This window comes from Meleagris gallopavo, chromosome 8 (genome assembly GCF_000146605.3).
Source record: "Meleagris gallopavo isolate NT-WF06-2002-E0010 breed Aviagen turkey brand Nicholas breeding stock chromosome 8, Turkey_5.1, whole genome shotgun sequence".
Lineage (NCBI taxonomy): Eukaryota > Metazoa > Chordata > Aves > Galliformes > Phasianidae > Meleagris > Meleagris gallopavo.
The window spans coordinates 9,929,225-9,944,135 of record NC_015018.2 but is presented as its reverse complement, the minus strand read 5'-3'; the positions used below and the strand labels follow the sequence as shown (position 1 = coordinate 9,944,135).

Below are 14,911 nucleotides of genomic sequence, written 5' to 3'. Positions count from 1 at the left end.
GTCTCAACCAGGCCTGCTTGATTTTTTTCAAGTTAATTTTTGGACAGGTCAGTTCCCTGAGTTGTTTCATTGTGTGGCTAAATGGTGTTTCTGCTGGACAGGGAAACAGCAAGATCCTGGAGGATGGGATCAGGATACTGATTTTTGGCAACAGCTAGTCATCATTATACCAAGTCAGCTGTGTTTGTCAGCCCGCATCCTCAAGAGAAATGTTTTTTTCTAGTTTTATTTTAGTTTTGGTGCTGCTTGCCACCCCTTTCTAGACCAGTTCTCCTACTCAGAATGATTTTCTTGTTTGTTTCCCTTTTCTATCAGAAATCTCACTGTAATTCATTCAGTATGAGCAGCACATCAGAATGCAAGTTCTGTAATGTTCAACAAAGAAACATGATTCATTCTTAGAGGAGTCTGGATGTGGGGTGGGAGGGCAGCTACCCAAATTTTGAATGGATCCTCTTCTGTATGCTCATGGCCTGGCAGTGAACTAAATGGATGATAGTAAGCAGATGTCTGCCTTTCTTGCCTAAAACCTTTTTTTGTGTTAGTCTTTTAAGAGTGTTTGTATGTTTGCCATGAGATATCCTGTGGTGTGAATTAACATATTAATCTGAGTGGCTTTAGTTTAAGATAGCTCACTGTTTTCATAGCAAGTACAGAACTACTAGAATACAGTAATTTTATCTCTTAGCTTATTTCACAGTAATACTTTGGGTAGGCAAATGGTCAATCAGTGAAGAAAGAGAGAGCTTAACCACAAGACTGATTTCCTGGAAATCAGCTTTATGTGCCTGATTCTTTGTGTTCTTTAAACTTCAGAACATGGTGCCACCAGATGACTTCAGGTATCCTGACCTTTTGAAGCAGATCTGGACTGTGAATGAAACATTTATTCAAAGATTGCTGACTTTCCCATCTGGAAGGCTTCCTGTAGAGATAGCTAAGTAAGCTTTGTTTTTCATAATTTTATTTGATTTGGGCGTGAATGTGGGTCTGAACATACATAGCAAAGGTATTTTTAATTACTGACTTCTATTATGTGCAGAGTATTTGCTGTGCTTTCATTGACATGAGGTAATTTAGCTCCTTTAGTCCATGTCTCACCTGACACAACTTAGTCACCTGAGCTTAATACAAGATGTAAATATTTAGTTGTGCATTGAAGAATGACAGTGCGTGTAAGGGAATTTGAGCATAACTCAAAGATTGTTCCCATTACTTTTCAAGAGGAGTGTGCAAAGAAAAATGAACTGGAAGATTCTTGCTTTGTTTTTAGCATTATTTAAACATTCAGTCTTGAATGGAGATTCTATATTTAAAACTTCAGATTAAACTCAGATTTTATGTACAATGTAACTCACTAGAGATTAAATACAGTTTTTAATAGAAAATGCTATTTTGTAGAAAAGAAAACAAAAGAAATGTAACTTCTTTCATATGAAAACTTTCAGTGAAATTGATGGTACATTCTCCTCAGCTGGGTGCCTGAATGGGAGCTTTTTGGCTTTGAGGTAAGTTTCAGCTTTTAAGCAAGTATTCCTGTGAACAGAAGAGTTTGTGACCAACTTCCTAGTGTCTGTTGTTTCAACAGTAACACTTTCACTCAATTTCTTTATCTTAATATTACTCAGATGCTTTTGCTTTAACTTTCTAGCTTCTTCAGTATGGGTAGTTTATCAGCTGGCCCAAATGCAGAATGTCTCCTAGCAGTTCTTGGAAGTGCATGCCACCTGGCTGCTGCCCTGTTAACCAGCAAAACTCATTACTTAACAGCTGGCAAGTTGCATATGATTCTAAAGGAATATATTGTACAGCCTGCTCTAGATATTGTTTTTTTTTTTCCTTGATTGCATGGCAGTTACATGCAATGTTTTTTTAATTGCTTTGAAGGTTGCATGATGGAAGTCTGATACTGTGATCAATAAAACTTGAGTTCCATAGTAAACAAGGCTAAAAAATCAAGGTGGAAAACTTGTAGAGTGCTGAGAATACAGGATTCAGTCTTCTTCTGTATTTGTCTCTCCTTGCTATAGCAATGACGATCATTACAAAACCAGCGTTAGATTCTCAGGGGTTGATATGAATGCTGCTAGACTACTATTTCACAAACTTATACAGCCTGACCACGCTCATATATCACAACAGGTTTGTGCTGTGTGTATTTTCTTTGTTTGTAAGCATCTTTATACCTATCTAGAAATACTGTTGTTATGCTTGCTTGGACACAATTAGTTGTGTTCTTTACTCAATAATACTTAAATCCTGGATACATAAAAACTGTTCTGTGTGCTGCCAGAAGGTAACACCAACATACTGTACGTCTGTATTTTAAAATCCAGAACCAAGACAGTAAATTAAATATTATAATGTAGCTCAACTTAAACTCTCGATTATTATTTTCTAGTTCACTTTTTATCTAGATGAGATTTTGTTGAAATGTACAAATGTATTAAAGTACACTGAATTTTGTTATGCTCTGTAGGTGGCAGCTAGTTTGGAAAAGAATCTTATTCCAAAATTGAGCAGCTCCTTACCAGATGTTGAAGCTTTAAGGCTGTATCTCACTCTACCGGAGTGCCCGCTGATGAGTGATGCAAACAATTTCACAACATTAGCTATTCCATTTGGAACAGCAATTCTGAAGCTAGAAAAAGCTCCTTTAAAAGTTCTTGGTAAGAAATTGATTTTTTTTTTTTTTCTTTTTTAAACTCTTAAAATAGGATATAGGAATAAAAACGTGTAGAATCAGTGAAGACATGGTCTCAACAACATGCTGGTTATTTACAGTTCTGTTGAATTTTTCAAACGGGAAGCTAAGGATTAATATTGCATAATACTAAAGAAAACAGCTATCCTAACTTCTGCACTCAAAAGTTTGAGTATCTCTTCTTGTTCTTCACAACTGTGCTTGTTGTGTGTTCAGCTGCTAATAGCTCTTGTGTTGTTTTAAATCCCAGAACAGGGTGGGCAGAGAAGGTAACACCATGGAGTCATACACCAGGACCATTTTAAAGATGAAAGACTGTTTCTCTAAATCTTGCTCTGTACAAAGCTGAATTTGTAATAAAACATCAGTACTATGTTGTTCTATCTCTGCTCACCTCTTTTAAAAGTTTTTGGCAACTGATAAGTACATTGTCAAATATGAAATGTTCTTTTGATTTAAAAACCAATATAATGTTGTAATGGAAAGTACTGTATTTGTATGTTTGTCATTTGTTGACAGAAAATTGGTGGTCTGTACTTGAAGCTCCATTGTTCCTCAAAATAGTGGAACTCTACAAGGATGTTGTGGTCCACCTCTTGAAGTTGTATAAGATTGGCATTCCTCCATCCGAAAGAAGAATATTTACAAACTTTCTACACACAGCTTTCAGAGTTCTAGAAATACTGCACAGGGTATGTTTACGTCGATTTAAACCGACTACCTTATCTGTTTGTTTTTTGTCAACATTGTGTGCTGTGTAGTTGTTGAAAGTTAAGTAACTAAACAGTTTTAAATATTTAAACTTGACATCTACGGAAGAATCTGTAGTTGTTTGTTTTGGACCTAAAAAACATTAGAATTCTGGATTCTAATCTGACATGGTGATGGAATTATCTAATTTCATGTGACTAACCCAAGCAATTGCATCTGTGAGGGCATGTTGGGAAGAATTGTCTCTTACTTTGGAAACGATAGTGAATAAGGTCAAAACTGGAAGGTAAAAGCACGTTGCATTTTGAGGTAGGTTTTAACAGTTTTACCAGGATACATATTTCTTCTCTGATGTGTTTACTCAGAGTGTTAGTGTCTTAATTTAATACGTGAAAATTAATGAATTTTTGAGTTTTGAACAAAAATAGCCCAAATGATTCAGAGTAACCTGACTAAACATCACAAGCCAGAGAAGCTGTTGTGTGTAACTGCTGCTGAAGTTCCCCCTCTTCATCTCCTCTTCCAAATTCCTGGTTTTTTGAAGCCCAACTCTGACTAATATGTAGTAACAATGTAGAAATAGATTCATGAACAGTTGGGCAGCAAAGTAGGTATATTGACAAATTCTTAATGATTACCAGGTGTGAGCTAAAGTAAGAGGAAGAAAATCAGAGGAAAACGTATCTAGGATATTTCACGAATTTACTTGTTTTTTTTTTTTTAAATTGTTATTTCCTTTTGGGGGGGTTTACTTGGGGGGATTGGATTTCTTTGGTGGTTGTTGAAGAAAATAAACTCAGATTATCCATTTATAAAGGTGACATCCTGTCTTTCTGTTTTGATAATTAATGGTGCTTATCTGTCATTTTGAAAAGCAAATGCAGTGCATTTTCTGGGAAGGCTTGAGGTTAGAATTACGCTTTCTATAAGGGTCTTTCTGTCTCTTACTTTTCTAAGCTTAGTATTTTTTAATGGAAATTGTTCCTCACATCCCAGGTAACTGAAATAGTATTCATTGGTAAGACCGAAGTTCTTGAATTGTAGCTCTTAAAATTGTACATAAGCAAATGCTATTTCTGTGTGATCTCATGATGTGTCAGAGTTGCAGCACTGTTTTTGTGCAGTATTGTACACTTAGTTATTTTTCTTTGCTCCTTGGGTGGAATTGTGAATAATCCATGTTTCCTTATCTTTGCCACCGTTTTTGTCTGTTTGTAGGCATTGTTGTTTTTCAAGAACTTTTTAGTGGCTGGGTATCTGTAGCTGGCATAATAAATGCTTGAAAAATAAAGAAAAGAGAGTCCTTTTTAAAAAGATGATGCAGAGTGATAAACTTTAATTTCTTTAGGTAAATGAAAGAGGACAAGTTATCCAGTATGACAGATTTTATATTCATGAAATACAAGATTTGATAGATATCAGAAATGACTATGTCAACTGGGTCCAGCAGCAGGTATTTGGAATGGTAAGGCTTCTTTTGCTTTAATTTCATCTTCCTTTTCCATCTGGTTTTGTCTTCTTATGGAAGCCTGTAGATTCTCTAAATATGGACGCTTTGTTTTCATACAAGCATGATGACAGACGGTGATAATGAATGACTCAACTTATGTCAGGTACTAGTTAAAGAAGACTGTTAAATTGGTACCCTGCAAGAAACACATCTTTCTTAGGACTGACACCGTTGAACATCTTAATGGATTAGTTAAAAGGCGACTCAGAATGCTATCTATTAAGGTTTGCCGTATCAAAAAAGTTCGGGAAGTGATAATTCTTGGTAGGTCAGCATCTCAAATAACCTGAGTTACTGTGTGAGCTACGTTTGGTCAGAATAATCAAGACTTAAAGAAAGCTGAAAGTGTCCTGGAAAACTAAGTCAGGGAACAGATAATAAATATCATTTTCTGTTTATCACTGTGTAGTGATAAGAAGTGAAATAATTATTTCTTGGATCTGTAAACAGAAGAGTGGGAGTGGGAGTTAATGGACACAAACAATCACTTGGATAAGATTTTGTCAAACAGTTCTTTGACTTCAGTTTTGAAAGAATAGAGTAGGTTAATAAACTTATTCCATCTACATGAGTGTAATTCTTCTGCAGCAATATGTAGAAGGTCCTGGAAAGGGGAGGCCTACTTTTGCTCTGTATTTGATAAATACAAAGCAAGTTATAGCTGATCTACTAAAGAATATAAAACTTCAAAGTAAAATAGCACAGCAGGAAAATCATGGTGTAAAGAAATAATGAGTTGATATGGTAGTCATCACAAAACTTTGTGTCAGCCAGGCATTTCAGAAAAATAACTTGTGCTTGATGTAGGCTGGTGTTGGTTTCTGACAGACATAGTGTATTAAATGAGATACAGAAGGTGTAGGTAAATACTGCAATGTCTTGGAAGTAGAGGCAGGTTGTATATGTGGAATAGGAGAAGAGTATGCTGGTGAAGGATGCAGAGAATCAGAAAGGTGATGATGACCTTCACAGCTATGCTTTACGTAGATGTAAAGAAACTGGAATTGTATTTGTCATGATCAGGGAAAAGAATTCCGAGATACAGGAAAATGAGAGCTGGAAAATGGAATTATTTTTAAGTTTGAAGCTCCATTTGTCAGTCAAATCAGAAGGCTTGAGCAGCGTCTTTACAACAGTGAGAAAATACTAGATACTGATTTCCCTTTATTTGTTTATTATTTTGTCATGTATGTATATGTCTAAGTCCAGTTACTATGGTTTATTATAGGGCTGAAAGAAATTCCATGGGACTAGTCTTGTCTCCTGCATCAGTGTTCTGGATGGCCTTTTCTTGCCTTCAACTCCACTAGTTTCTTGTGCTTTTGATTGTAAGACAATAAGAAGCCCCACTTGCCTATTGAACCACTAGTAATGAATCAAAATTTCTTTTGCCACTGTCACTTTTTTTTTTTTGTATCTTGAGACAAAGCTATTTGCTCACTTCCTTGAGTGAAGTGTGGAAAGAAAAGTAACAGACAAAAATGTAAAAGAAGAGTTCTTCAAGAATTTAAGAAGAAAAAAAAAATTCTGTGCTTTCAACAAAAGAGAAATTGGGGAATGTTGAAGTTACTGAATAACATTCTTAAAGGAGTTGAGGGAGAAAGTGTTGTAGGAATAAATACAGCAACAAGAGTACGGCATTGCATAAATCTTCCTGTGAGAAATGGACTGCTGAAAGTGTTTCCTTTAGGAACTAGGGATATGGAGGGAGCACGTTTTACAGAGATGATATTTTGGCCATCACCTTGTCTGTGCTGTAGATGTCTACATGTTGCACTTCAGAGACTTGTGTATAATCACATGTCACATTTATTTATTTATCCATCAGGTGCATGACTTTGTTCCTTAGCAGAGTTACCTAACTTGTTCTGAATGTCTCCACACAGTGCTAGCAATGTGTATCGGCCTGTCTGAAATTGCAAAAGTCAGTTGATTTTCTCATATGTAGTATTGTAGGTCTAAATAATTCTTGAAATGACCAATTTTTTTGTTATCTTAAAATTTTTACTCATTTAAAATGTTTTGAATTTAATGAGACATGCTATAATCACTTCCAAATGAAAATATATGTGAAAGCAAATGTCATTTATTAATGTGTGGGTATAGTCATTTAAAAGGTGTTCTAGTGCTCTCTTTTAAAAACACATACAGGGTGTTGAAAGGCATGGTTGTATTTGGTAGAGTAATTATAATGTTTACAATGCTTATCAGTTTTTCAGTAAACATTCTTTTTGGGGCTAAACAATAATAAATAATAATAGCTAAATAATTCTACATCAGAGATGAATAATTAATGCAGACACTAATGCTGCTTTTTCATCTTAATTATTGCTGCCTTTGTGCAAATGCTGTCATAGGATGTCAACCATGGATTAACTGAGGTAAGACGGGTTGCAATCTGGTTTCTTTTCCGGAATGTAAGGAAATCAGAAACAGGAGTGCCTAGGATTGTATGATGTATTCCATTAGGAGTAAAGCTTTAACTTGTTAGGACTGTAAACTGAAAAGGTTTTTATGGGGCAGAAGTATGTAATTCTGTTGCAAATTCAGAGCAGAGTTTGAAAACCAAGACTTGTTTGGTGATACCTACTGTCTGTAACAAAAGGAGTGAGCTTAAAAAGAAGTGAAATTAAAACGTGTAAAGTGGGGGTGGGTTTTTTCTTGGCTGAAATACTGAACTATTGAACATCTACTTAACTTTTTCTGAGATATTTCAGGTCCTCTCTTGACAATGAATAAAGGTTTATTTCTCTTCTCAGTAAAAGAGATGTATTAAATGAATATAAATGTAATTGTTTTTTTAACTGCTGTTGTGGGTTTTCTTCAATAAACAGAATGATGACATGGTTCTTCTCGTTCTAGCTAACAGACATGCCTGTTACCATTTGCACGTACCCATTTGTTTTTGATGCCCAGGCAAAGACGACTCTTCTGCAAACAGATGCAGTCATGCAGATGCAGGTATGAGTCAGTTTTCAAAGATCTAACTTACTTTGGGTTTAGTTCAAGGCTTTGGAGGGTTGGTGTCCATTTTTTTGTTGTTGTTGTTGTTGTTGTTGTTGATCTCATTTGCTCCCCACTCTGCCAACAAAATCCTCTTCTCCATGAAAGTAAGGGATCTGTTTTTTCCCCTCTAAGTTATATATATGACTGAAGCTGTAGGAATCTCACTGAAATAAAAATTAATAATTATATAAATCCATTGAACTTCTTCCCCTTTAATTAACTGGATGTATTCTTTCACATGTTAGCCCATAGTAATAAGGTACAAACAAAACCAAACAAAAATTAAAATCACTTTTTAAAAGCTCTTTCACGCCAGATTTATGTTAAACACCTTAGGCTTCGTTTGCCTGTTAAATGAAATGCATTTTTTGTTTTACTGGGAGCAGGGAGGTGCTATATATTTTTTTCCTTTTTGCTTCCTTTTCTTATCCAAAATATTTTACCTGGAATGTCAGAAGCTGTACTCTCTGTTCCCTAAGTGTATTAATGTTGATGAGACTAATAAGTCAAGGAAAAATATTGTCTGAGGTTAAAGAAATAGGAAGAAAGCTCCCATAATAGGTAGTTACACTGATGCTTCTGACCTCTTTAAGATGAGAGCGATGGATGTTTAGTGTTGATAGGAATCTTAAGTTACCTACTGACAATTACATTTTACTTTTTTTTCCCTCCCTTCCAGATGGCTGTTGATCAGGCTCACAGGCAGAATTTGTCTTCTCTTTTTCTGCCAGTATTTGAATCTGTTAACCCATGCCTGATATTAATGGTGAGGAGAGACAATATTGTAGGAGATGCTGTGGAAGTCCTAAGGAAGACAAAGAGCGTAGACTACAAGAAGCCACTGAAGGTACTACCAGTACATACTGATCTGAGCATCTTTCACTGACGTGCTAGTAATTAAAAATGTATTTTGGACAAACATTGTTTCATGTTTCATTTTTAATTCTGCGCTAATTGAAATGTGTGTTTCAGGTTATTTTTGTAGGGGAAGAAGCTGTTGATGTTGGGGGTGTTCGCAAAGAATTTTTTTTGCTCATAATGAGGGAGTTGCTAGATCCCAAATATGGAATGTTCAGGTATTATGAAGAGTCCAGGCTGATTTGGTTCTCTGATAAGGTAGGGTGCGATCTACAGTCATGAATTTTCTTTCAGTTTAAATATTTTGTTAATTATGTATGGACATAAGAATTTGTGGTAGTTTTATTTTGAGAGGAGAAGCTGAAGGAAGTAATCTTGAAAAACTGTAATTTTTGCTATTGCTAGATCAAAGCTTTCCTTTCTTTCCTTTTTTCTTTTTTCCAACCTGATTCCTTGCCTTACTCCTTACCATTTGTCTGCGGTTGAGGTGACTTTGGTAAGAAGATGTGCCAACTGACTCCAAAAGCAGAATCAGAATGGTGGAGAAAATTGATGTGGCATGTCAAACCTTTATTTTCTGTGTTCATTCACATTTATGGGCCCGCTTTTTGGTAGTCACCTGGTTGTACTTGCTAGGAAGTTTTGATCATTGACTTTTTAGTCCTCTTTCAGAGGTACATGCTAAATAACTCTAGTTAGCACTCGCTTATGTCACTGATATCTGGAAGTTAACAGTGAGCTCCTCACCCCTCCTTCCCAATTAATTTAAATTAAAATATATTTAAGGACTGAGTACTGTCATAGTAAGCCACCGACAAAAATGGAGTCTTTATATGGTAGTTTCAGCAGCATGCGTCACTTGGAATACAAAACATGTTGCATCTCAGTTGTTTTTTTTTTTAATATCCATACCTCTTTTCTGGACTATAACTTATTAAAATAACTTGTTTTAAAATATTTTGTCTGTTTTCTGTTCTTAGACCTTTGAAGACAGTGACTTGTTTCATTTGATTGGTGTTGTCTGTGGGCTAGCAATATATAATTTTACTATTGTAGACCTTCACTTCCCTTTGGCTTTGTATAAAAAGCTGTTGAATAAGAAGCCATCCCTGGACGATTTAAAAGAGTTGATGCCAGATGTTGGCAGGTAAGCAAGAAAAAAATGAGTGAGATTAGGAATAGGAATTAGTTTTGAATTCAACACTTTCCTTTGAAGGTTTAAAGAAAATGCATGCCACTCGCACAGGATAAACATCTCAGAGTAACTTGTAGCTGTCATGCCATTTCAAATGTGTGCTGTTGTTAAGCCACTGCTTCTCTAAGTGTTTGGTTTTGATATTCATCTCTCCTATGCTTTATTGTCCTACAAGAATCTTTGCAAGTTGAAAGCTTTGAGATTCTGCTATTAATTTTATAAAATAAATGTGAACATAATCTTAGTTCTGTATATTTTGCTGGTCTGAGGAGATGTTTTCGCTTATTTCAGAGGCAAGTGCATGCTAAATAACTGCACTTGAACAGGTAGGGTTTTCAGATGGTGTGGTGGAGTTGGTGTTAGATTGCTTCAGTGTTGTGAATGCAAAAGGTTTTCATAGGTCAAGGAGGAACTGAACATAATAATGGAAAACACCATCAATGATTAATAAGGACTTAGCACCTCTGTCTTGGAAATCCTTCCCTGACCTGAAGCTAGACGTCAGGGTATGAGTCTTGTCTTAACTCCTGGAGAGAATCAAAAAGAAACAACAGTACAAGTAATAGGAAAACCAAGCCATTGTTTATTTAAAGCTTTGCATTCTGTACTTTTGAAAGCAATGTGATTTGCTTGAAATTTTCCAGCACTGCCCTGCAAGTCAGCAAGCTATTAACTGGAATGTAATAGTAGAACTTTTTTGTTCTCCTCTCACTGGTACAAGTACCTTGTAATTTGTTTTTCAGGGGAATGCAGCAATTACTAGACTATCCAGAGGATGACATAGAAGAGGCATTTTGTCTTAATTTTACTGTAAGTTTCTCATTACGTTGGAAGTTTTGATTTGTTTTACTAGTAAAGCTTGTACTGTGTATTACAGCTTCATCTGGTGGATTGCTTAAGCAGAAGCATTGGCTGCTGATGGTCATGAATTGTAGCATTCTGTGCTTAATATGCTAAGATCTGTCTGCCATTTACTATACTTAGCTAAGAGGTGGGAAGAAATCCTCTACACAGTAAATAAAATTAATACTATTTTTGTTTTAAATAGATCACTGTGGAAAATTTTGGTACAACAGAAATTAAAGAACTTGTTCCTAATGGTGCTGACATTCCTGTAGTCAAACAAAATAGGTGAGTGTTATGGATCACAGTGTAGTTTGGTGTTACTGTCTGTTTTGGGAGCATAACTGGGCTGCTATAGAGATCCTTTGCCAAGTTGCTGCACTAGTGAGGGGAGGCAAAGCTGCTGTTGTTTTTGCAAGCTGTTCTCATGTGTATTATGTAAATAACTGTTGTACTTAGGGACTTGACATCTAAGGTGGCTCAGTAAGCAATATCTTTTTCACTTTGACCTCAGAAGTATTTTGAGACTCTGTAGTGCCCATTTGAATACATGATCTTCATTTCAGAAGGCCAGAAAGTTACTGAGTCACAGTGAACACATCAACTTAGATGTGACGACTCTTGGTATGTGAAATAGCATTTCGGAGAAGTATTCACTTTGTAGAACAGATATGTTAGTCTGTTATTTAGTGTCATGGTCTGATGAGTATGTGGGGTGTGGTTTTCTCTTCCTTTCCTGGATTCTGTTAATTCTGTTTTATAAAAGCAGCTTCTCCCACCCTGTGTTCCCCTTCTGCTCTTGGAGGATAGATAGGATATTTCTGATAATCTCTGGTGCTAATATTTTTGTGGAATATTATCACTTTCCTATCCCTTGTTGGTCATTCCCTTCATGTATTTTCATCAGTGCTTTAATCTTTGTGTCTTCTATGAGCTTTCACTTCTTGAGTGAAAGGAGAATGAAACGGAAAGGGCATACTGTGTGAGAACAGAACATACCTAGGCTGTATGTCACAGGAAGGGAGAAAAAGAATCTTTGGGTATGTTTTGGGCAGTGTTTTCTGTGAGTAGCTAAGTCCCTTGTAGAGGAAAAAGCAATGAGAGAAGATTGAAGGTATCACAAACTCTGTGCAGTGAGAGTGCCTTCATCCTCCTGACTCCTCATTACTGGGAGAGAAAAACATTGGTTCAGAGCTCTGAGTGTAGTCTCTGAGTGTAGTGGCAAGACTGAACAGCTTCACTGAAGGGAAAAGCAAACAAGCACAGTAAGCATCTAATGATGCTTGCTGGTCAGCTTTTTTCTCTTTAATCTTTGGCTGATAGCTGAAGATTTATGGTGCTTTATCTTAAACATGATATTTTCTAAGTTCTGCAGATGTTGTTTGTTCTGTCACAAAGTGACAGAATTGGAGTTGAAATATGAGAAAAGGTTTAGAGTGTCCATGGAGTGTATGCTGTGCTGTCATCCCTGGTTGTCTGAAGAAGTCTTTTTGCTCAGGGCCCAAATATTCTATGATTTTTTAAATTCAGTTTGAAAAATGTTAGTGCAGAGTATAATTATGTTAATCAGTTTACTACAGTCAGTTTTCTGTCCACAGTTAATATTCCACAGTGTGCCTAAATTAGGGAAGATATGTTCTACAACTTAATAATGTATCATCAAAATGCTTCGATGTTTCTTTAAATGATCGGTGATGTTATTCAAATAAGTGAAGTCACTGTGCCAATGCAGAAGCTAACAGCGTTAACTAGGATCCTTTAATAAATAAATGAAATTATAATCAATATTGTATCAGGAGATTTAAACTACTAGCTTGTGCTGAAGATGGTGTTTGCAGTAAGAGGAGAGAACTCCTGGTACTGAAGCATGGATAAGACAATCTGTTTCTCAGCATCCTAACTTCTTTTTCCTGATTCTTTTTTTTTTTTAAATGTGTAGGACTCAAATGTCTACTTGAAATTGATTTTCATTTTCAGTGCACATATGGTAACGCTTTATAATAAAAACAGAGCAAAGCCAAAATATACAAATCTTGGCACTAAGTTGGCTTCAGAACACTGTGTACAACTCCAAGCCTTTGAGTGTGTTGCCGTTCAGTCCAGTTCACTGTGATGCATACAGTGATGTCTGAAATCTGTAACGTAAAACATTCTTGGTTTTATCTTGTACATTACAGGCTCCGTCTTGGAAAAAAAACGTACATTTATGTGCTTTTTTCATTCAGGTCATCTTCACTATGGCTGTAATGTGGAGCACAAAACATAGTAGCCTAGGATCCTTTTTGCTCAACTTCCCGTGAAGCTTTCTGTACTGAAATGGCTACTTCTGTAAGGATAGAAGGGTGACACATTTGTTTTCCTCTCCTCTCAACATAATTATTTTTTCTTTGTACAGGCAAGATTTTGTAGACGCATATGTGGATTACATCTTCAATAAATCAGTAGCTTCCTTATTCAGTGCATTCCATGAAGGCTTCCACAAAGTATGTGGAGGTAAAGTTCTTCAGCTCTTCCAGCCCAGCGAGTTGCAGTCCATGGTAATTGGGAACACAAATTATGATTGGAAAGAACTGGAGAAGGTAAAAACAAACAACATAGTTGGCTCTTTGTTTCATATATTTTTTAAATTTCAAGATGCAAGAGTTATCTCAGAGTATCATTTTAAGCTCTGTTTTCTCTGTTAGCATATGGTATGTCAGTGCCAGCCTTTACTGGATAGACTGCATAACTGAGAATCTTCTCGTTTTAAGTTGTCAGTGAATAAAGACATTAAGATACTATTCGTTTTCCTGTTTAAAGTTCTCTTATCTAATTTTTGTAGGAAATCGGAGTTGGGGGGATCAAAGAGGAAGAAAAATTGCACAGAACCGAAAGGCAGTTGTAAATTTAAGTTAGAAGGGGAAAAGTGAACAAAATGCATTCAGCTGATATAAGTAGATACTCCTGGTTACTGAAACTCACTGTGAGATTTTGTTACAACTTCTATGGAATCGAGACTGCTTTGAGATAGATCCACTTGTCCATATAGTTGAAGTCAGACTGAAGAGCTGCAGAAATTTGACCCAAGGAAATGGCAATGTGTCACTTTCAGTGCAGTATCCCTTGTCACAAACCGTGTTCTTTATACTTCATTGCGGCGTTATCATACTGAGAAGTAACTTAATTTCCTGCTCACTTTAGAATACGGAATACAAAGGAGAATACTGGGCAGACCATCCTACAATTAAAATATTCTGGGAGGTTTTTCATCAGTTGCCTTTGGAGAAGAAAAAGCAGTTTTTGTGTAAGTATTCAAGAGTACTTTGCAAAACCTTCTATCTGAACAGGATCACTGATTTCAGGTTCTTGCAATAAGAACAGTAACAGTGTGATTAACTCCATATGGAGGGGAAAAATAATCAGAGTAAAGCAATTGATTATAAGCTTGTCTGTGACTTTCGTGGAGCTGTCCTGAAAAGTTTTGGGTAGTGGAGGTTTATAAGATCACATTGGCCAAAGCTGCACTTAAAATAAAAGAATTGCCCAACAGTGTGAGCTACTGATGGCATCTGTCTCTGCTGATCACAATTTTTTCCCTGTGATTTGACATCAGGTTCACATTCTCTAGTTTTTTTCATTGTAAACAGGTGGAATAGCAAAATTATAACTGATTGTCATTACCTCAAGATGCTGATGTGAGGGGAAATATACAGGCTAAGGCAAGGGAAGCTTCTTGTGAATGAGCTGATGTTGAGAATCACTTGCTTACTGAACAAACTAATTCAGGATGCTCAGAAGTACACTAAAGGTACAACTAATGAATTTTAAGTTACCAATTCTGATCTTAACTATCAGGAACACTGGTTTCATACGTGAAAATGAAAAGTTTTCCTTTGTGTACAACATGTTAGGTTACGGTGGAGGCTTCACTTAAGCAGGCAGGAGATCAGGCTAAGACATTGCTTGTTTTCAAGTTTATCTGAACAATTTCAGCATGAAAAGCTAAGTACAGCTGGAATAATTGAGAAATATAAATAAGGGCTAGAACAGCCTATGTGGAATACACAGTGTTTTATCTTAAACCGCTTTCAGGACTTTTTTTTTT

General features: G+C 36.1%; 1 protein-coding gene across 3 annotated transcripts in view; it reads left to right on the top strand.

The window, feature by feature from the left end:
- HERC4 (HECT and RLD domain containing E3 ubiquitin protein ligase 4) overlaps nucleotides 1-14,911 on the top strand; it is a 30,490-nt gene that overhangs the window by 14,590 nt on the left and 989 nt on the right. For 2 of the 3 annotated variants that reach the window (XM_010714266.3, XM_010714265.3), the window contains exons 11-25: nucleotides 817-941; nucleotides 1,449-1,508; nucleotides 2,031-2,142; nucleotides 2,480-2,669; nucleotides 3,224-3,396; nucleotides 4,764-4,880; nucleotides 7,283-7,306; nucleotides 7,788-7,886; nucleotides 8,611-8,778; nucleotides 8,904-9,047; nucleotides 9,770-9,936; nucleotides 10,728-10,794; nucleotides 11,033-11,115; nucleotides 13,223-13,406; nucleotides 14,008-14,110. In XM_010714266.3, coding sequence (XP_010712568.1) covers nucleotides 817-941; nucleotides 1,449-1,508; nucleotides 2,031-2,142; nucleotides 2,480-2,669; nucleotides 3,224-3,396; nucleotides 4,764-4,880; nucleotides 7,283-7,306; nucleotides 7,788-7,886; nucleotides 8,611-8,778; nucleotides 8,904-9,047; nucleotides 9,770-9,936; nucleotides 10,728-10,794; nucleotides 11,033-11,115; nucleotides 13,223-13,406; nucleotides 14,008-14,110 — 1,816 coding nt within the window. The remainder of the gene's footprint in view (nucleotides 1-816; nucleotides 942-1,448; nucleotides 1,509-2,030; nucleotides 2,143-2,479; nucleotides 2,670-3,223; nucleotides 3,397-4,763; nucleotides 4,881-7,282; nucleotides 7,307-7,787; nucleotides 7,887-8,610; nucleotides 8,779-8,903; nucleotides 9,048-9,769; nucleotides 9,937-10,727; nucleotides 10,795-11,032; nucleotides 11,116-13,222; nucleotides 13,407-14,007; nucleotides 14,111-14,911) is intronic. The other variant, XM_010714267.3, reaches the window with a different exon arrangement.